The 23,069-nt window shown below is 40.1% G+C and overlaps 1 protein-coding gene across 1 annotated transcript in view; it reads right to left on the bottom strand.

Annotated features, from left to right (window-relative positions):
• Positions 1–23,069, bottom strand: part of LOC138268572 (methanethiol oxidase-like) — a 42,911-nt gene that overhangs the window by 5,077 nt on the left and 14,765 nt on the right. Inside the window, exons 5-10 of the mRNA XM_069218348.1 lie at positions 21,612–21,732; positions 18,121–18,303; positions 10,693–10,874; positions 7,925–8,003; positions 5,576–5,697; positions 2,346–2,438 (exon numbers count right to left, since the gene is read on the bottom strand). Coding sequence (XP_069074449.1) covers positions 2,346–2,438; positions 5,576–5,697; positions 7,925–8,003; positions 10,693–10,874; positions 18,121–18,303; positions 21,612–21,732 — 780 coding nt within the window. The remainder of the gene's footprint in view (positions 1–2,345; positions 2,439–5,575; positions 5,698–7,924; positions 8,004–10,692; positions 10,875–18,120; positions 18,304–21,611; positions 21,733–23,069) is intronic.

Raw genomic sequence — 23,069 nt, 5'->3', positions numbered from 1 at the left:
TTCTCTGCTTCTTACTTACTTAACCTGAAATTGTCCATTGGCGTTTCAGGACTCTAGCATTTGTGTTTAACAGTCCACCCCTATTAGTAGGAATACCATGACTTCTACTGAACATTACTTTGTGTGACAGTTACTTTATCTCCCAGCACTTCTACTCACTTTTCGTTCGCCCAGGGACATTACATCGACCTTGACATAGCTCCAGTACTAGAATTGAAAGGATTGGAAGTTCAATACTCAATCTACCTGGCTTATGCAGAAGGACGCTGAACTGATGGCCATAGTCTCTGTAATGACCATAGCCCAAGTAAGGGTCAGTAGAAGTCAAGGTAATTCAAGTGCATAAATCGAAGTAATTATATTTGTGCATGTCAAACACTTAATCCGACCCTGGTGCTGTTAGACTGAGCTTTCTTCAGATTCAACATGCTGTGGTTCCTCTTACATCTAATAAAGATTTCTGTAGGCACAAGTCTGCTGTAGGTGCTAGCAGAGAATCTAGACATATTTGTAGTCAAGGTAGCATCAATGTAGGTCAGGTTCATTACTCTGGCAAGGCTTTTGTGGCCTTTGTTAGTATGGTGTTCTGCAATGGACCATATGCTTGATGTCAGATAGCTCTAGAGAGATAAACAAAGAGTAGAACATATTCATACAATCAAGAAAAGATGGAGAGAATAAGGGCAGATTTTCTGTAAGATCTTAGGGACAATACCTAAAGATATGAATGGAATGAGCTGCTTCACTGGTAACACGCATGAGTCATGAAGCAGGATTGCATTTTCATCTAGTTTGCTAAGGCATGCCACAGGCTAAAGTCGCATTCTGAACCAGCTGCAGCTTTTTAGCATAGAATTGCTGTGCTCCCAAGTACTGCCTGTTTCAAAAGACAAGACATTAGGAGCATCTGGTAGACAAATACTCTGTCACCAATTCAATGTCTACCTTATTACAAGAGCATTATATCATAAGCAAGATGGTTAGAGTGGGGTTATGGCTCGGTAAGCCTACAGGAATGCAGATGGGAGAGTGAGTCGCAATAGTCACATGTACATATGTGTTGAGAGAGTGTGTGTTTGTATGCAAGTGTGATTGTGTACATGAATGTGAGATTACTATGGGAATGGCCAAGACTGACTCTGCAAGGTCTAGGTGGGCCTCATCCCACCAAAAGATATTCTATACTTGTTCGCAAGATCTAGTTATATATGTTTATCCACAATAAAGAAGGATGCTGGATCAGTACTAAGTGTCTGTGGCGTTCTGAACATTTGGGAAGGATATCCATTTCTTGGACTGCCCATAATACAATTGAAGGCAGGAATTGTATAAAGTGTTGGATACAGGACATCACATTCACTACTCATCACCCACTCATCCTCTGTTTATGAATACAATGACAATCTCCTGTAATACTGCACAGGTAGCTAAACTTCTCCCGCTCCCTCTTTGGGAGGAGAAACAACAGTGTACCCCACAGGCCTCATTACAACTGGGCTGGACACCAGGGTACCAAGAGGCACTAAAACTATCTATGGCAGTCTGATCTTTAGTTACTAAAATTTACCCTAAGGATGAGCAGAGTCCATGAAAGGGTGGGATAGGGCCCCCCAAACATGCTGTGGGTCTCTTTGAAGCAGGTGATACTTTTGACTCAAAGATTTCTCTAGATAAAAATATACTGCAGGCCTCAACAGAGCACCTAGAGCTGTTAATGGCAATGTAAGGCAACTGTGTTTAATCAGAAAATTACAAAGGCTTTTGTAGTCTTTCTAAATTGGGCAGTCGCATTTAGAATGTTATTTCAAAGCAAAACATTATTTAAGGAGAGAGTGGAATAATCAATCCCTTTATGATGAGAATAATGCTTGTGACAATATCTTCCACTGGAGGGTCAAGAGGTGTAAACACTTAGATGTTTCTTTCACGAGGTTGTTGTAGAAGCATTGGCCTTTCCGCTTAACCTTATATGTTGGGCTATAAATACCACTGCAACATGTCTCCACACAGAGGTTTAATGGTTGTCATTCAGTCTGTGGACTGTTTGGCCATATTTGGAGTTGATGAGGAGGTATAAAGGTAGACATAAACCACAGAACCAATTACCATTATCAAATGGGGAATACATATTTTAGTTGAAGTTCAGGGACCAAGCTTTTGCTAGGTATCTCATCTTTAGGCCATAAATAAGTGATCGTAGAAGATCAGCTTCAGTTTGGCAGCCATGTTTATAGTTTCAGAGGTTGACATATGCTGGAAGTCCACATTAGGGAACTGCTGTTAAGGAGGAGAGTAAAATGCCCGATAATGAGGAGAGATCACTTAGGTGAATTGTTACTGCATACCTTCAAGATGAGAGGCTCTGGCTGGCACTTAAGTTCCTCATCGTGCACCACGGTTACTGGTCCACCTTTGGCAATGCCGGCACCAATCCACACCTGCAACACATGATAAACCTGGGTCATATCTTTGCTCTACCTTCCAAGTTGGCTTCTGTACCAGTTCATGTAGTCCACGATGCTGAATAAGCCCTCATAATTAGCTTTAGTAGTTTGAGCGTTCCAAAAGATGGAAATGCCTATCTAGCAAGCCACAGATTTGAATACCTGAGAAGTTGATCCAACTTTACCTCGTTTTTAAATTAGTAGCATAGGTCTAATTCATTGTGGGTAGCAACCCTTTTCTGCCTGGCTACATGGGCCAGATTTGAATCAACCCCAATTTGTTGTTATAACACAGACTTGACAAAGATAAAAACTTATTTTCAACATGAGTAAGGTGCTTATTCACATATTTCAGTGAGACTGCTACTTCTCACTCCAATTCCAAAATATCTTTATTCAGCATATGTCAATGTAGTCACAAAAACACACAATAAATCATTTATGACACATTTATGAACCGCCTCATTCAGTGCTACTGTGACTACTGATAATGCCTTGGGAAGATTGTTGGCTCATGCAACTGGGGCGAACCATGTCGGCTGACAAATACATCAAGCTCATAGCCAAAGAATGGATATGTTTCAGCGTAAAAAAACAAAAACAACAATAAATATGGAACACATTTCATACAGCAGTCAATTCTGGAACATGCTTATGCAACAAATCCAATGAATTCTGCTTACCTATCTTTCGCTGCAATTTCTAGATTGAGTTTAATAATTTTGGCATAGGATAGTGCGCAGCTTTCTTTATTTTATTTGGATCAAGTGTGCCCGCTGTCTGATTTTTGATGAACAATTTATTTCTGGCACTTTGTATGCCATGTTTTCCATTTAAAGCAATCTAAATTACAGATGTTACTATCACCCACTTTAATGGCGTTCAAAGTACCAAGCTCAGAAGGCTGAGTCGTTGTTGCTGGAATTCAAATTCATGACTTGCAGGTGACTGCGGGTGTCAGCAACACATATTCACCACGCCGAGTCATCGTGCTGGCAGCTAGTGTAGATGTGGAGTTATTAGTCCAAAATTAAGACCTTATCTCAGAAGAAAATACATCTTAGAAGATATCAGAAGATCTCATAAGAAGACATCTAAAAACAATTTTACTGAAACATACGTTTAAAATCGATAAATGTATTATGTTACCCTGAATCTTCAGCTGTTATTTGTCATTACTTGTCTAAAACTATATACATTTTTAAAAGTTGAATGATCTGCTTAAGCATGACGATGAAGACATTGAAACTGTGATTTGTGAGCAAATCATTATTTATGGAACAAGTGATTTCATGTTGCTGAACATGTCATGTAAAAGGCTGATAGCTCTATTATCTGTATCACACCAATATATCTAGCACCAAATCATTTCAGATTAATAAGGAACATGTCCTGCCTACTAATATCACTAAGAAATGGTGGGGGCATGGACAAAGTAACGCAGCTTGGGTTTTTAATATAATGGTTGCCAAAATGAGGTTACCTGATGTAACTATCTTACAGTGACACCACTTGAATGGTGATTCAGGGGGGACTTTTCCATGCAGACTCTAAAACAGTATTCACATGTGGAGTCATACTGGTAGTTGTTGTGACCTCCTGGGTAAGATATATATTTTGCTGACAATTACCTATTTTTTTAGTTTTTATTCAATTCTGTCTTCACCACCACTAAAGAGGAACTACAGCACTTGTAAAATAATGTGTCAAGAATTTACACGTTATTTCATATTTTGTGTACCCCTAATAAAAGTACTATTGGTGCAAAAAAGCCACACATCAGTGTTTGTGTGACACACTGAACCTGTTTTGTACAAATTAATCCTTTACATTTATACTCCACAATGTAGGCTTCAAGAGAATATTGTGTTTTTGTAGCATACACATATTTGGGAAAACGAAATACAAGTAGTTTTGTTATGTCTTTTCATGGACAATATCACCATCAAGGCGAATGCACACTAGACAATACAGAGGTGCGCAGGTGTTTTGTTATGAAGTCTCAAGTAAAATATCTAGGCAACCACAACTTTGCATACTTTAGTGGTCTTTATATGTTTAGGCCAAGGTGTAGGATTTTGAACAATCTAGCAGTATTTATTTGTTTGGGCTAATTAAAGCTGAAGGTGGGTTTGATGGTTTCTTGTGATTTATCTTATGGCCCTTTTTCATCACGACTTTGAAAATTGATACATTCTGCTGATTTTCTGTATTCTCACAACAAAAGGGCACAACAGCTCCAATTTTCATGTGAAAATCCACTTGCAGAGAATTTAAACGTGTATGTGGAATGACAATGCTATGTGAAAATATAAAAAAAGGGTAAAGTGGCGATAACAAAATGCTTTGGAGCAACAGCTTCAAACCATGAGCACCAGACTTGGCAACCCAATACAATATTGAGGTTCAAGCATGCTTGGACAGTGTTACTCATGTGACTTACGAAAATGAATTTGTTGCAGTGCGTTTAACAATTAAGCAGAAAGGGAGTATGATAAGCATGAGCTCATTTTCACAACAGACATTTTCAAAGGAGTGAAAAAGTGGTCAGTAAATGATTCAGAATGGGTTTTGTCTCAAAAAGAGGCTTTTTTCATATTTTGTGGAATGTTTACTAAGAATTTGCCTCGTTTTGATTTTTGATGATTTAAGAATTGGATGTAAGATTCTAGGATGAACGCTGTCCACTGCTGTATTCAGATCAACTGAAGAGACTAAACAGATCCAATCTCTTGATCAATAGGAAATGTGCACCTGAAATGCATTGAGAGAATCAATTTTGGCATTATGTGTAATTATTGTATTTACTGGGCCAAAATAATATGAACAAAAGGATTTAATATTGGAAGATTTATATAATAACAATGACAATATATACTCACAACAATATTACAAAAGAACAGTTTTATTAAAAATGATGAATATGATTTGAAGCTGTTGAAGACCTGATAAGTCTACAAAGGTTGTGACAGGAGCTTCACCGCATAACTCAATAGCAATTAGTACATGGAATGATTTGGTCCCATGATAATTATTGAAGAATACATGAATACACAATTAATGGCCATTTGAAAAACAAGGAACTTTAAATAAAGTTAATAATCAACAATGACACACCAGGGAATGCTCACCTGTCCCACCAGCTTGGGCTTGCTGGTGTTGGATATATCATATTGACGCACATCCCCATGCAGCCAGTTGCTGAAGAACAAGTATTGATCATCCATAGAGATCACAATGCTGGTGATGAGGCCTAATGAAGGAAAAACAGCACTGAGACCCCCAAATAATAAGGTACATACCATGCTACAGTTTATGTGTCATAGCACATGGTAGAATTTGGTCAGTTTATTATACTTCAGCATGCTGTAAAGTGCATATTCTTGTGAGGTGACTAGCACTGTGGACACAGTGTAGTCCGATAAAGAGTTGAAGATGCCTGAGACTAAACCACTCCAAGAAAGTGTGATCACCTCATTCTGTCTATCCATGTGCACCAGAACCCTCACATTGTCGACGTGGCAGAAGCTTCTTACAATGTCTATGTTCCACGTGTTGTTCAGCATCCATGTGCCCCTCACTCCCTGGACTGTAAGCCCATCAGCCCCAAGTCGTCAGAGGTTGGTAAGTCACAATATTGAGGTTTAACTATAGAGCATCAACATATTGAGTCCTCAATATTGACTACCTTGAAATTGTTAAATAAATGTAGAGTCTGAATATTAAACCTATACTTCTCACTATATGCTTAGCCTGAGGTTACAGTGATAGTTGATACAGATGTAGACATATTATTGACCTCACTTTTGTGACATACAACCGCTTACAGTCAATCAATGCGCCCCAAGTTTCTCACATTGTTTCTCTGTGTCCTCTAAGCTTCTTACTGTTAATTTGTCTCTCAGTGTCAGTCTTTCTGCCTTAGCTGAGCAATATGAAAGAAAATTGTTTAAGTGTCTTTTGATGGAAACATTTTGATCACAACATTTTTGATCAAGAATGTATCCTGTAGTTTAATTAAAATGTAATAAAATGGCCGCCATACTTCTACACGGAGAGGTGTCCACGTTAACATACGTCACTTCTGTCATAACTTTAAACATCGGATCTCCACGACAATCGAGGTGCACGTAAACAGATGTCAGAACCATACCGCAGTGTGACCAAACAGAAACTAGGAGCCTCTCCTTTATGTACCTGTTCCATTTGTGCTTGAATGACGGAAAAGTAAGTACTATATATATTCTGACCACCTTCATCCCTTAACTTACTATGACGGGACAATACTTATGAGGTATCTCTTTACAGGCATACTTAGGATATCCGTAAGGACTTTGCTCATTGATGATAAATGGACGTATGCCTGGAAAGCATGCTGGAAGATTTTATTCACATCAATTATTTCCTACAAGTATAGGCATTAGCCTTGTACTCTGAAGCCCCATGGTACCAACGTCCACAACAAGCAGACCTGGGAAAAGCCAACCACTTCTTCCATACACAGGAGATACTAATTGAAACCATAATATTTTCCCCAGCTAAGGAAGACTCAAAGGCCCATATTACCCTCCAACAAACAAGAGGGACTAGATTAAGCCCCACTTCTCTTCATCAAAGGGTGACCAGTCCATGTAATTCTTTGTTACACCCACAGGAAAGAATAGAGCGCCTTCTGCATACATAGACGGAGTTCCTTCAGGAAGAAAATAACCTGTGTCATCAATCACTTATGATATTCCTAAAGACAGATCTTTAAAGAGGGAATCAATTTTCAGCAATACATAACTAATGACTGTACTGCGCTGTGAGTTCATCCCAATGCATAGTAGCCATTTTAAGTATTTTTCCTGGTTTACCTTGCTGTCCTCTACAAGAACACAAGTGGAATTGGTGTCAGGGACACTCTTCTGATACAATTTCCACCAATGTTGAGCTGGCTCTGAAGAGTTTCCTTACAGGTGGAGCTGACAGCAGTTCCTCTATCTAAATATCTACCTTCGGCTGCACTCTCAATAATGTGGAAAAACAAAGAGAAGAGTAGAGGTGGCATCCTCCTTTTTTGGTGGATGTCCCATTAGTACTATCCTCTAAATGAGGCAACGTAAGAAGTTGCTCCAGCCCTAGCTGCATCCACCACTGCAAGCTAACAACTTACTCCATCTAGATAGAAGAACACCCTATGCTGGCTATCAGTTGCTGTACCCAGAAACAAACCATACAAGGAACAAACAGCCACATATGGCTGCGATGGGGTCCCAGTGGGCAAGTACAGACTTGCTTACTGTGCATTTGCTCTGTTGCTTCTCATGGAAATTTATACCTTCCAGAAGACAATTGTTTTAATATGTAGCTGAAATGCCTTTTAGAATGTAAATTGAAAGGTCTAGTGGTTTTCATTTGGTAGCAACATCAATCCCAAAACAACGTTTAGCTTCTGTCGCTCTTTACAGCCTGTTTTAATAAGGAAGATCAATACCCACTTGGCATTTCCGGCATCGCCCATCCTTCCACCTTCTTGTTGGGAACTTTGATTACCCTCTCGGCGGCCCAGTCTCCCTTCTGTTTGAGGAGAAGAATGAGACAAAACAAATCATCATGGTCCCAGTGAGATGATGAACACTGAATGACAGGACAAATGTTTCAACATTGAGAAACCTAGACCTGGCTTAGGCAACGCTGAAAGAAAAATCTGGCAGTCAGTGTAGATAGTTAGATTAGTTCATTGTTACTCAGTAGGACCTAGATTAGTTCAATGGTACCCATCATGAGTTATCATCTAATCCATCACTTTTGATACACAAAATGATAATTGAGTTCCTTTGGGCCAAGACACTTTATTGCCTGCTTCCCATAATCTCACCTGTGCCTTGCCCAGCAATTATAGAAGTAAACTATTATCAATGTAGACATCTAGACTGATTCACTATTACCCATATGAAGATGTCCGTGTTTTTTGGTTATGATATAGAGACAGATAACCACCCTCCTCTATTAAAAGAAAATGTGTTGACCAGTTCCTATAATCCCAACAATATATAACCCAGAGTACATGAAAACAATATATTAACCTGGGTGCCACATGATCAAACTAAGGGTTGTGCTAATGATTCAGAAGATAGTTAAAGTGTGTTGTGAATGTTCATCAAATTTATGGTGTGTCTGTGACACCATTAAATTCAACGTTCCACTGTCTGGTCTGTGAATTCAGGTAAAGAGACCAGAGAGAAGCCTTTGGTCAATTCAGTGGCTCCAAGCCTGTAAATATTTCAAAACACCTGCCAAAAATGTGGTCACACCTCTGTGTGTGTGTGTGTGTTACATGTTAATTGTTTAGGCATTTGTTTAGACTAGCTGCTATTTACGTCCCTATTAGAAACCCTGAAAGTAACTGAACAAATAAGTGCATAAATTGAGAAGGGTCAATACAAGCATGTTGCAACCCTGACAAACCCATAGAGACAGATAGTAAGGAACGCTTGGCATGCAGTTAAGTAAAATGCTGCTATTCAATGCAAGACTTCTCAAGTTAGGAATGCCAAAGAGAGGCCTTTAGAGCAAATAAGTTATGATCTGAAAAAGCTACAGGGATTTCTTGAATCATCTGTTGTTTTGTCAAACAAAGTCCAGCTGTGCACTGGTGATAACCTGGACAAAGGTGCAAGATTAAATAAAATGCTAATGCTAGGCGCTCCTAAACTTGGAAAAGGGTGGATGAGGCTCAGGAGATGGTGAAGTGCCTTACATTGGGTGAAGTACTGTAAGAAGTGGTGGCATTGAAAAAGTTCTGGAAAAGTTGAGATTCCTCAAGCAATGTTAAGAGCCGGGGGACTGTATACAGTGCCCCCGGAGAGGGTGGAAGAATGGATTTTCGTGTCTGTGCAAGTTCAATAAACCACATTGAAGGCTTATCAAGTTAATGCCTTGCCTACTTGCACCTAGAAGGTTGTCTACATTCAATTGTTTGCTCTGTAATATATTGGAAAAAACATGCATGTTTTCTGTGGGAACAGATTAGTTCTGTGTCATTAATGGTCTTTTACAATGTCTTTAGCAATAAATTCAGTTAATGGATTCTGATTTGTTTATTTTTAGACATTTCAGGCATCTCATATCTCTGAGAGGTTACAGACAATACTGCTGATTTCAAACCAGCATTCTGGGAACGCACCATATCACATGTTGTTATTGTTGTGTGTGAAGCAGTGATTATTCTTAAGAAAGTTAATAGTAACAAATTAAGACTTCTTCCCTTTTATTTCTTTTCACTCTATGGGGTAATTGCTTTATGTTTTTGGAAATAATGTTGCTGTTTGCTTCCAAGAATATCTGCTAATGTGGCATTAGGAGCTTGCAACTGTTCAGATGCTGACCTCCACACAGATGATATGCCTTGTGACCATGTGCCTATCCTCTGGGCGCATCCTTTCTAGAGGTGGTAGTTTTTTAATTAATCACCTGTCGACCATCCAGCTCTAAAGGTGAGAGGAAATGTATCCTGTGGTCAATCGCCTGAGTGCACTAAACATTGGTGCCAACATACACTAAACCTGTAACAATATGAGGACCCATCTGGCTCTTGAGGCTAGAGGTACAAGGCACTGAGTCACCTTTATATTGCTAGAGCTAATAGGCTCTGTCTATTTGGGCCACATCTGCAGTCTCTTCCACTACTAAAGGTGATTGGTTTTGTGCATCTCTGTACCAATCCTCCAGTGTCCATCCTGCCAAGGAGGTAAAAGGCTCTGTATAATTTTACCCACCCCTTATCGCTATTTAATTCCAAAGGAGATATGCTCTGATTCTTTTTTACCTATATAGTAAGTCCATCAAGGTTTAGGTGGTGATAGTTTCTATAGTCCTTCACCTGAATGTGGTTTGTGCACTCTTCCCCTGAGCTATATAAAAAACAAAGTTAAACTACGGTTAGACAATGAGGAAATATCCGTAATCTGACAATGAGAAAGGAATGATGAAGCATGCCACTAGTAGAATGGGTGAGGGTCTAACAACAAGAAAAGCAATTGTTGTTTCCATTCAGGCATCCTTCATCTATTGAAAGTTTTGCTGTTCTGTGTTGATTTAATTTGTAGGATACCTTTGTGAGTGTTCATATTTTTCTGCCATTCCATTAAAAACATCTGCTTCTCTGTTAAATCCAGAGATGAAAAGCTTGGTAATCCTGCACCGGTCCTCTTAACTCCTACTGTACTAAAGACATGGGAGAAAGACTAATAACCGTATGCCATACCTGGGTCTTGTAGAAGCGGAAAACTGAGCTGCCCCTGGAGCACCCAACGAACCCTTCAGTTGCTTCAGGGTTATGAAGGAATTTCACTTCCATAGGGATGGATCCATCTTCACCCAGGTCGAGAGTCTGAATCCGGGTATGCTTGTTCCAGTCCCAAACATGAATGCTGTGCCCATACATACCTGCATATGATATATATATATATATGGTTAGAATCACTCCAGTGTTTTCCAACATCCCTTCATTAATTACTGCCATCCCATATTCTTTAAACACCCATGCTGATGAATTCTTCAACTCATTGGTTTCTGGGAAACATTTAGCTTAATCAAAGTCTTTTTCTCTTAACAAAAGGTCTTACCAGTAAAGGACTAACACAATCAGTGAGCAGACCTAAAATTTACATACAAAGACAAATCCTAGGGATTACTAAGAGAAAAGATTTGCACCCAAAAAGCTTGACCTGGGTCCAATAAACCAGAGCACCAAATCAAAATCTCCATTCCTTTGCAAATATCTCCACGGAAATGAAGATGCATAGAAAATCTCATAGCCTAGGTCTACTGATGATAAAATAAAGTCCTGGTCCCCAAAATGGATGCCCGTGTTCACCATCTGCAGACACTGGTACAGATTAAACATTTGCAGAGGTCAAAATGAACAAGAATGAGAGAGTTCAACAAATGGTAGGCATCAGAGGTCCCATGCTGAGAGGAGTCAAACTGCCTCTTTAAAACCTAATTGTGCACTGCTTACCAACTACCTCCTTTGTCAGAGGAGTGGATCAGATTCTCAAAACTATAAAGATCAAAACATTGTGGAAAGGAAAACTGGGTATGAACGGCCCATTTAGGGCACTGTTGCTTCACTTCCCTTTAGAAAATGACTTACTTATGCCAAAAGTATTTATGACTTCAAAGCTTTTAACACTTTATGTAACCAAGCCACCTACATATTTGTGATGATATTTAGATCCACAAAGGAGTCAAGGGTTTGCTGTGTGGTTCACATATCAAAAAAGAAGCTGCTGTTTCCCAACTCAGGGCCCTGTCATAGGACTCTTGCTGTAAGAGCGAGACTGCTGTATTTTGGGCAGCAGCACTATCGGTGAGGGGGACTGAGTCTGATCTCACACTGTGTGATAACTGTCGGCGTAACTCTTTCGGCTAGCCTGAGAGTATGGGTGATTTGTAGCCTATCGCATGACACTTTGAGACTCCTCAGGGAAATACTGGTGGAACAGATCTTACCCCTTACTCTCAGTTATACACGTCTCATATATGCAAAGACAATCAGAAGCAGGATGTGGTTAAATACATTTTATTGAAGCAACTGCATTCTATATAGAAATGCATGAATGGCGATTATTAGGATAATGAAACACAACTACATTATTGTGGTGACAAGAAAAGTTAAAGAGAGGAAAAGTCCTACCATACTGTCACAATAATGATTCTAAAATCCCCATCTGCACTACTAATATTCTGCATGAGAACAAGAGCAGTGTTAGCCCTAATCTGCCCATCTAGTCCCCGAAAGCCAACCCAATCCCCATACTTGTGCTTTAGGCTGAGAAAAGGGCTGTTGGTCTGCTGGGAGTCCTCGCACGTGGATGAAGAGAAAAAACTGAGTTTCAACTGAACTGCGACGACAACATGCAGCATAAGATGGCTTACTCGCTGGAATGTCCCCTGAAATTTGGTTGGGCTGTGTGGTGTTTTATAATAAAACATCTGTTATTCTAAGAACTGCCCTGACGTGACAATACGTATTTCTCTGTGTTGAGTAGACAATGTACTCTTTGGACCGGCACTACTCGGAATACTATCGTGTGAAGCCTTGGGTTGAGCACAGGATGAAAATGTTGTGCAAATAAACTAATAACAAATTCTGCATGTAAGGGCAACTGATAAAAATAATAAAAACATCTCCACTAAAATGAAGGTTCCCAAAATTAATAAAAGGAATAAAATTGAAATGTAACTATGTGAGAGGGCACAGGCCCAGAGCTAAATAATGTTCCATTGTAAATGCTAAAATGACCTCACAACAGCCTAATTCACAAAGGCAAGTGTACACGCTGACTTCCAAGACTGCACTCAAAAAAGACTTTCAAAGTTTTTTTTTCTAATTCATGATCCATTCTCCACCTCATCCTGGAAATGTCTGGAGTAAATCTCCGACCATTTCTAAGGTGGGAATGCATCATATTTTAGTTTGTGAATGCCTACAAACTTACAGGGTACCCACGCCTTGTTCCTCCTGCCTGCCAACCCTTACCCTTGTGTGAGATTTACTAAGGTGTATATCTCTACAATTATTCTCAGTAGTAAAACTAATATTTTTGTGAATTCTTGACAAGCATAAATAAAGGCATCTTTGCCTGAAAATGCCTTTGTTAATCAGGACATCATTGCCCACATCATGCCCCAGCTATGCCCTTTCAGTGTGAATGTCTCCACAACCAGGCATAAGCAGGCAGTGCTTGTTCTCAGACGTATGCTATAGTGTATTCAACCTTTAATCAATGGCTTGACACTGTGCACACCCTATCAACAGTATTATGAAAGAAGGAGTTTCTTACAGTGGTGCCTCCAATTGTGGACATCATCCAGCAATGCATTGATTGTGTGCACCACCTCCCAACTGGGCTTTACTTAAAAGACATCTCTCCTAGCAGTCAGGAGGTGCAAGTGTTTAGGGCTCCAAAGTCCTGCGTTCCCACTTAATAGCTTAGGTGTATATTTGTAACACTTCTGGGTAACTCCCAGTAAATTTAAAGAATGGATAAGAGGAATGCAACCTCCATAGGGTTAGTGACAACTATAATAGCTACAATTATAATAATCTATTCTAGAAACTCAAATTACACAGTGTAAGATTTAGAATATAGTTATTCCTTGTAAAAAATGCTTTTCAGTCCAAGATATGGACATGTGATCTTATGTAAGAACAGTCTTTGTTCAGTCTTGTAATGATGGATTAGCAGCCAACAGGTGTTTCAACCCTTACTCAGCATGCTGGTCTGGGGTTTTCCAAAGCTTAACTGATTTGCAGGTTTTACCGAGTTTGATGGTTACCTTATTTTGAATCTGGGACCTTTAAAAAAGTGGAGTCTTATTTATTTGAGGGGTCTCATAGATTATGTCTGGGAGGATTAGTAAAGCACCATGATGGTCCTTTTATAGTGTGCAGGTAATGCTATTTATACCACATTTTTCTGTAACTGCATGGTGCTGGTAGGTATCAAATGGAATCCTCTCCTCATGAGCATGGCACTGTATTTGAAGTTGCAATGAAGTGGGCAGTGTTTGGATCAGCTGTCCCATTACAGGAACTCAGTACTGCTTAGCTCAGCTAACCAGACCACATCAAGATCCCCAGCCAGTTTCCTACTTTTTTGGACAGCTCACCACCCAAAGAGGTGCATTGCTCACACAGAGAGCATAACCACACTTGCCGATCCCAAAACGTGGTACCCAGATCCTCTGGCAGTTTCCGGTAACTGCCGAAGCACTTTGGTGGTGTGATAGTCCTTCATTACTGCTCAGTATTATAGCATTTCAGCAGAGTACTTTATTTAGTCGCAGTCTGCCAGCCAACACAGCTGTCTGGTTAGTGAAGGACATCTTGTGAGGTTTCAGAAAGTTGACCTGGGGATGCATTCTGCCAGTCGCTTGCCATTAGCTTTGTAATTTGTAACTCATGTTTTCTTGCTTTCCATTTGCTGGCTTTATTTGCTTTAGGCTGTCCAGCGTCAGTTTGTCCCACCTGATGAGATTTCCACAAACTCCTCTTCTGCCAACAGGCCTTTAAATCTTGTTTTCATCTGTCATGTTTGCTGAGCATTCAAACACTGAGGCCAAATGTCAAGCTGTGTTTTCTTGGGAGCTTGGTTATTTTGTTTTGCTTTCTGCTGACTTCAAAGTGACAGCCTTTATAGGAAAGAGGCATGCTGCCTTTATCAATGAAGCCTGCTTGTGCCCTTTTTAAATTTTATTTTAGACATAGCCATTTCAAAAGGTTGGTTTTTACCAGCATATTTATTTATGACATCTGTGGTAACAAATTGCTTTTCTGGGTTTACCTACAAAATAATTATGTATTCTGTCTGCAACTGTGCCTTTTTGAAATCCATACATTACTGGATATAAACAATTACCTCATGTTACCTTGCAGGCAATAGGGCCCACAATTTGGATGGTGCAGCAGGCGCAGTGGCACCAGGGCCAAAAGCTCTAGGAAATTCACTGTGCACGGTTTATTGCTATATATTACCAGTAAAGTAGCAGTCACAAGCGCAGTTACCTTGCAGGTACTAGAGGGCCATGATTTGAATGGTGCAGCAGGGGCAGGGGCACAGGGGCCAAAAGCTTTAGGTAACCCACTGAACAATGATTATTGCTATGTGTTACTACTAAACAAGCAATCAGGAGTGCGTTTTTGATTCTTTGTAACCATTGCACCCAAAGTAACACATAGTCTAAAGCATCACTGTAATAAATGCTGTAATCTATTAGACTTTTGGGTCTACTTTTAATTTATGTTACATTCAGCACATTTATATGGCACATTTTCACAGTTTTGTATGGTCCTAAAATGCTTCTCAATCTGGACACAGTAACACCTAGGCAAGAGTGTTCTCCATTCTATAACATTAGCACTTCAGCAGTTGTATACACTATATAAATACTTATAATTTACCAAATTGCATCCTATACCAAGCACTGGCAAAGCCAATAGGTCTCGCCTATGCGAGATCTACTCCCTTTGTCAATATTTTTTAACTCATATTTTAAAGCAGTGTTAGCTTTAGTGCAGTATATAACTGGAAATAAAAAAAGCGGTATAACGCGGACAACGACGGCTGTGTCATACAGCATTTTTACATTACTTTCAGCCATTTGCAGCAAAACTTTAGCAAAACCAATAAATTTCACATAGGCAGGACCTATTGACTTTGCCAATGCTTATTTGTTGTTCTTGCTTATTTATTCTGTGGTAGAAAGGGAATGGTGTGTTTTCCTCATTCTCGTTCTTTGCGGTTTCCCTTGTCTGGAGAGGGCTATGCTGTTTGGATGAGGGCAAACAAGAGCAAAAACACCGGGGCCAGAAGATGTTTTTACTCATCCCAGGTTCGCTTGAATGGTATTTTATCAATCCAAAGCTGTAATAGTGTGCCTAGAATTACAGTCCCTCTCACTTAGATCAGCATGGTTAGCGCTTGCTAACTTGTTGCAAAAAAATGTCAAAAGGATTTGATATTTTTCTTGATTGGTGTGGAAGTCGGCTAAAACATTACAAATTTAAGTCCAGCAGATTTAGAGTGTTAATTGTGTTGTAGATAAGTTCCATATAGAGGAGCAGCTCATCTCCTATAGACTGGGAACCGTCCATAATTCCCTGCTGGTGTTGTACATAATGTGTGTGGCCCTCTAAGTTTTTTAAGACACGCTTGGAGCAATGCGTGCTCCATTGTGTCCGGTCAAAGATATGATATTCTGATGCGCTATAACAAAAGCAAAACATGTGTCAGGAACACCCCTCCCCCTCTGGCAGCATCTCTTTATAACAATCTAGCTAGATGGCTCAGGTGTAGTCTGGCAGGTTCTAAAAACGGGTTGGCAGTGACAATGAGATAGAAAGCATGTAGTATAGGAAAGGTGCTCTCACATCCAGGGCTAAGCAAATTACTGAACCAATTGTGCAACATATGAAGGTGTCTTTCAAGAATTCAAAAATGATGAAACATTTAAATATCATTGTAAAAATATATATCCACTTTATCAGCCAACCTTGAAAATCTGATCATAATGTATTAGTTTTTCTTACAGCTGTACAGTTTTGAGTTTACGAGAGGAACTTTTTTTTTTAGTTAATTAAGTGAAATATTCTGATATATGCGTAAACATGACTATTCTTAGGGTGTGTCTGTATTCAAGACAAACCAAGAAGAGCCACTGGGGAATTCAGAAAACAGAGCAGATGGGTCAATGAAACTGGCAAATCACAAATGCAGTTTGCTAATACATTTTGGGAAATTGACTGGCCTATGCACCCGGTTTTCTTTCTGAAAAGAGCATTTAGTTTAGGCTAGAGATTTGTTGGCGCAGCATTGATTTGCATTGAAAAGGATAAGTGCACCATGCTTACACCTATGGGCATGAGGGCATGATGCAGTGCAAATGACCACACTCTTAGAGTCAAACAATGGGAATGCACCTTGCTGTTTCCCCAGTTTACTGTCAATAGCACTAAAGAGCAATTGCTCTGAAAACGAATGGCATGTGGTATTGCCAACCTGCACATTCACATTTCTTGGACAGCCTGTTAATTATGTTTTGTTTGTGAGACTGTGTTGTAATTTGCTCCATTTTATTACATGTTTTCTAACCTTCTAGTGAGGGAATTCCACCAAACAACCATGGCAAGCCCCAGGCTTTTTCTTTACACTCTAGATGACAGAGTATAAAGAAGACACCAAATGTGAACATGAGCACACCCATGTTTTCCTATTGGATGGATCATCTGCAATGAAGCCTATAGGGTGAGGACCTTGCGACCCGGCAATACCAAAGGCCTTTCTCAACCAGGGGCACAATTAATTACACAAACCATCTCCAGCGAAAAGTGTGAGTCCGATACACTGTCCTAACATAAAAACACCTGGAGCTGATTATTCTTAAATGCCTACAATTTACAGCGATGCACACCGATGAGGATGTGAGAGCTGGAAGATAGAGTGGGAGAGAGGTGAGAGACAGCAAGAGTGAAAGAAAAAGAGAGCATAATGCAGTGGGACAGAGGGGGTGTCTGACTCTACTCTTGCCCCACCAGTCTTTAGGAGGCACCTGCTAGTCAGAAACTCACCCAGCTCCCTCATAAGCCAATCATGTTTAAGTGCATGTTTAGTTTGATGTGAAACTCTCTTGAATATCTGCAACAACGACCCAGGAAGGAACAAGTTACTTGCCTGTAACAGCAGCTCTGTAGAATGTCCCTAAAATAGATTTGCATTCCATCAATTATCCCTCCTTGAAGCGATGAGTCAAAATGGCATCTTGTTTTATGTAACCAATCAAATTAGTGTTTATAATGGGACATTTTATTCTACTGTAGGAAACCTTTCCACTGTTAAAGAAAACCCTTGAAACACAAAAGTTATTTGAACTGTACATAATCTACTTAGCTCAAAGGGTTGATCACCCTTTGAAAGGATCTGTGTGTACTTCGTAGTTCGGAGATATGAGGCGTAGGTGGACCACCTCAACATTTTGTCCATCTGTTGATGAAATGAGCACCACAGTTGTGAGTAATGAAGCCTGTTGTTATGGTAGTGATGGATAAATCAGGTCGCGGTCTACACTGTAAGCTTGGTCAACATACAACACATATTTTCTATAGGCTCAAGGGAGAGATGCCTCTTACCCTTATTTACATCATCTTGCTTGTAGCCAGCAAACATGTTTTTGGGAGTCCCCCATTCAGAGCTGATCATGGCGTTGTGGCGTGGCTGATACCAGAAATCATAGCCGAAGGGCGCAGCATGGCCTTCCTTCTCCCAGGCGCCCTTTACCTCAAAGGTCTCTCCGTCTAGTAACACAAACCCACCTGTGGAGAACAAGTAAAGAGGGCCAGCAGTGGCCATGTGTTCTGGTTGGGAATTCTGTTTACCTGAGTGCAGGGCCATATTTGAGAAAACATCTCACCACATTCTGGTGCCACATTTGCAGAGTTCAGAATTATTCGTCAACTTACGATTCACTGATTTGGACATTAGCATGTCTTATTAGTTTTAGTACAAACCATATTTGTGAGCTATTTGCATCATTAACACCTTTCCATTTCATTACTCTCTACCCAGCATGCTTTTTTTTCTAAATTCATATCACTTTGGCATTTGCCAATAGGTATTAACCATTGCCTTCCATCTGTGAACAACTTAAAATGAGTTTGTCCACTTGCCTGTTCAGGTTCACTATTAAACTTTTATGAAAACTGTAATATTTAAAACTTGACACCTTAAATCAATTGACCTAGCCACATTTGCATGATGAGATCGACCTATCAAAGATGGGGTCTAGATTTGCCATTAATTGGCATGGCATCTCTTTCTGCTAGTTGTCCTGCACGTGCTGTTAGGACATAGTGGAAACTAAGAAAATGCTGTTATAGCAATGCATTCATTAAAATTTCATTAAACACCCCCTGCCTTTGTACAGTGACATTAAACAAGATGCCCTGGCCTTCAAAACAATGAAATACACAGAGTTTGCCTCTAGAGTTGGATCCCTTAAGCCAGGTTATTATGAGTTTCTGTAAAAAAACATAAAAACCAATAGTGACACGTTCCAGATCTTCTGAATCTCTCCTCGCGAGAAGCACCAGCACTGATTAAGTGAAGGTTTAGCAGCCATGCTTAGAGGTGTCCTCGCAGCCCACTCAAGAGTGTAGCAAACACTGAGAAATGCTGCCCTGTCCAATAAAAGGATTGCTAGCAGTCCTGCTGAGAACTGTCTCTTTTGCCCAATCAAAGGCTCAAAAGGCTTATGACGTGTACTGCGACTGCACCATTAAAGGTACAGGCCCTGGTATAATGGTGGTAATGCTTAGGATATGTAGGGGACTCACAGAAGCTGTTTAATGTCAGCCCTTGCAAAATTGTTAACATTCTTGCAATATTTTGCACATCTGTGACTTGGCATACACACGCCTGGAATAATGCTTTCTAAGCATAGTGGTGGTAATTCTAGACATAATATGGATGGAAATGACATGACAATGCCCATCCCTGGCAGAAGGGTGGTGGAAACACTCCATCTATAAGCTACATTGCTTTAACATTTTGGTGATACATATGCAAGTGAAACAAGATCTGTCCACATATGAAACGCTGGTAATTGTGTGTCAAACTTGTACTGTATTTTCTAAAATAAAATAACATTTAAAAATTACAAAGCAAGAATCTGAGGGCAAACCAGTCTTTTCTGAAAATATCACGCTGCTTTGGGACATTTGAGGACATTGTCGATTTGGTAGCAAAGAGCGAATATTTTCATAAATTGAAAACCGAACGCTTGATGACAAAGTAATTGCAATTCATGTTACGAAATGCCAATTTTTTTATTTCATGATGTCCCTTCTTATTTCACGACTGGGGATGCTTTTCATCATCTATATTGAATATCTTTTTATGATATAACTGTTTGTTTATACTTGCAGCTCTGTGACCTATAGCGGAAGTGCTTCTATAAGGCTTGTTGAGATCGGATTCCCTCCTCTTTCTAGGGCCTGTGAATGTAAGTTCTGTTTAATCTAATTTTTCCACAGTGCCCCTTTCAAGTAGACAGTCAGTTCTGTAATAAGACTGACAATTTAAATAAAACGTGTAGAAAGTAAAAATGATCGAAACTGTAATTGGAAAAGTGGAAGAAGGTACCATATACGTTTTGGAATCTAAAAAACGCCCAATTTTGCTTCAGTTTCATTTTTTTTTTAGATTAAATCCCAAACACTTTTCAGGCTAGTTTGGAACACAAACAATTTGGTCTAGTGGAGTGCCCTTTCTGAAGCCGTGGCTTTTTTTTATTTTTTAGCAAATGTAAGTACAAAGTATGCTCTAAATTCAGTAGTTAAGTTCATGTTACAATTGAGAGAGAAGAGCGCCCGCAAGCTCCACCAACACCTCTGGAGAAATTAAGTCTCAGTCACTTCCCTCCCCAGCTGTGTGCGATGTGTAGCGAATATTTATTCCCCAACCACTATTAGATTTGTCCTGCAGCCAATCTTCACTGTTGTCCTTATGTCACCCCCATTTTGAAGTTCAGGACCTTGGATGGACCTTGGCGTCCCTTGAGGAGCATCTGCCCAGCACAGTACAAAAACTGCACCCCCCTCTGTACAGGGGCCTGTTGGGAAGTGCTGGAGTTGTCACAATGGTAATGTGACATCAAGGATAAGGAGCGGTTGCATTGTTATAAGAAATGTGTTTGTGCTCAGACCTGTAGGCTGATCCAGTCCCCTCAGTGGTACAGATCTCCTGCTGATAAGTGTGGCCACATTTCTGTTAGGAGTGCATCATACCCAATGATCATGTCTGGGTTTGTCCTGTTTGAAGCATATGAGTACTGTGGAGAAGTACTATCCCTTAAGCACATAGAAGTTCCTCTGAGGCAGTGTGCCAATACCATCAAATTACACATTTAGCAGCCTTGCTCTGAAGCCACTCTACTGTCCCTTTAAAAATACTGCAGCTTGGTGAGATGCAGCTGTATTACCCCTTTAAAAATAATGCAGCCATGCTAAGACATGCCTCAAACACAAAAGGTGAAAGGAGGAAGATTTTCAATAAATCTAACCGCTAGCAATAACTAGGGGTAGCATTCCAACCCATTGTTTCTTTTACCCACCATGCAACCTCAGTTTGGACCCAGACATATGCTGATTAGTCTTCACCCTGCTCCAATTGGAACAGTCATGACTGAACTGCCAGGCTAGGTCCTCCCTGCTTGTGTTCCGGTTCAGGGCTGGACTCTTCCTACTGCAAGCTTTCCTCCCACCACCTTTTGTGTGTTTGATGCTAAAAATTGCCATCACTGTTTCTAAAGCGTAATAAGGAAAACAGTCAGAATATTGTCCTAGATGGCCTTCTAATTGAACTGTTAACACTTTGGACGAACATAGGCAATTTCTCCTTCAAGTAACACCAAATGAACAGTGTCTCAATCTTTTGATGTGGGTTGGTGATCCAAGGTCAAGCTCTGACTTCTGCTTGGGAGTGACAGGAAGTACTGCCCAACACAGGGTACTGGTCACAGCCTTTGAAAGGAAAGAAGGCAGCGTTTTGTGAAATGAGTGGCCCAGCAAATACCCTCTCTGTGCTGACAGTCTTAATGCCTTAAGAGCAGGTTGGTTTGTACCTTTGGGTTTGCCAGATGGATCTCCGGCGGAGCTGATCATGACCTCACCGCTGCCCAGACAGTGTAGGGAATGAAGATACGCCTGGTTGCTCTTGGTGTAGACTTCAGTAGGTTCAACTGCCTATGGATTAGAATTGGAGACAGTCATTTCTGATTGAGTCCAGGGTTTAAGCCTAATCCTTTCTCCCATTGGCCACTGTCTGTTGAATTTATCACTCAGTTAATCTTGCTCAAGCTTGTGGTGGCAATGTTCCTTTCTATGCAATGAAATTAGTAATAAAATCCCCACTGTGCCCTTATTTCCCCCTTTTGAGCATTCTGTTTGTAACAAGACCATCAACATTTTACTAAATCTAGTGTTAAAGGGATTGTTGGTGCAGCAAAGAGTGAACATAGACCCTCATGTATTAAGATTAATAAAGTCTACTTAGAGTAGTTTTTAACAAATCTTCAAATTAGGTGGTGCATAAAATTATTAAATCAATATTCCATTAGAGCTCACTATATTTTTTGTTTCCTTGGGCTACCTAGAAAAGAGTAGGAGCCCTGAGGGATAAAAAATTAGGAAGACCAAAGAGGCCTAATACCTTCTGGTATCTTTGATGCCCCACCTAGGCATCTCTGACTCAAACCATTTAATTCTTAACACATTGTATCTTATGGCATCCTAGAAAAGACCATAAACCAGTGCACCTAATCAATATTAGATGCTGGAGGTCTATTAACAGTGGTCTGCCTTTAGAACACATGCTCCCCTCTAGCTGTGTTTTGGTTAGAAATCAACATTATAATCAACATCTTGCCCATTAAACCCCCATAGCATGGAGTAGATACTTCACTATCTTTCGTGGCAGTAGGACCCCTATCTAATAGCAAACAAAACTTTTGGACGTTAAGCTGGCAGACCATAACAATTGAATGGAAGGAAACTGACCCACCTTCTGACATGAACCAGCGGGATGCCCTATGCGTCATGCACTAGCTTGAGAAGAAAGCTGCATACCTTCCAGGGATCACGTCTGCCCTAATCACACCTGGTTCAACCTAGAAATCCTTCTAGGTAAATCACCAGAAAGAAGAATGGTTCCCCGTGAAATTTTAGTAGAAGACTATCTAGTTTCCGACTGATCACCTGATCTTTACCAACCTTCTTTGATCATTCATTCTACAGTTCTTTACTTTTATATTTTTCTCGAAATTCTCCAGTACCTACTTGCACACTCCCAGACTCACACCCCATTTTCTGTAAGTCACTGCCCAAACTGCATTACCTTTTTTTTTTTTATATCTGGGCTTGTGTAATGTGTTACCTTGAAGTTGCTCAACAATGTAAGTTGTTTTACCCCCCCACACGCTTTTTGTTCATATCTTCCACTTCCCCTCCCAATTTTCCTAAAAATGGAAATATATTGTCAATATGTTGCCTTCATAATACTGCAGACGTACCCTAGGTTTAAC

Source organism: Pleurodeles waltl, chromosome 12, assembly GCF_031143425.1.
Source record: "Pleurodeles waltl isolate 20211129_DDA chromosome 12, aPleWal1.hap1.20221129, whole genome shotgun sequence".
NCBI classification, from domain to species: domain Eukaryota; kingdom Metazoa; phylum Chordata; class Amphibia; order Caudata; family Salamandridae; genus Pleurodeles; species Pleurodeles waltl.
Note: the sequence above shows the minus strand (reverse complement) of the source record. Positions and strands in the feature narration are given on the sequence as shown.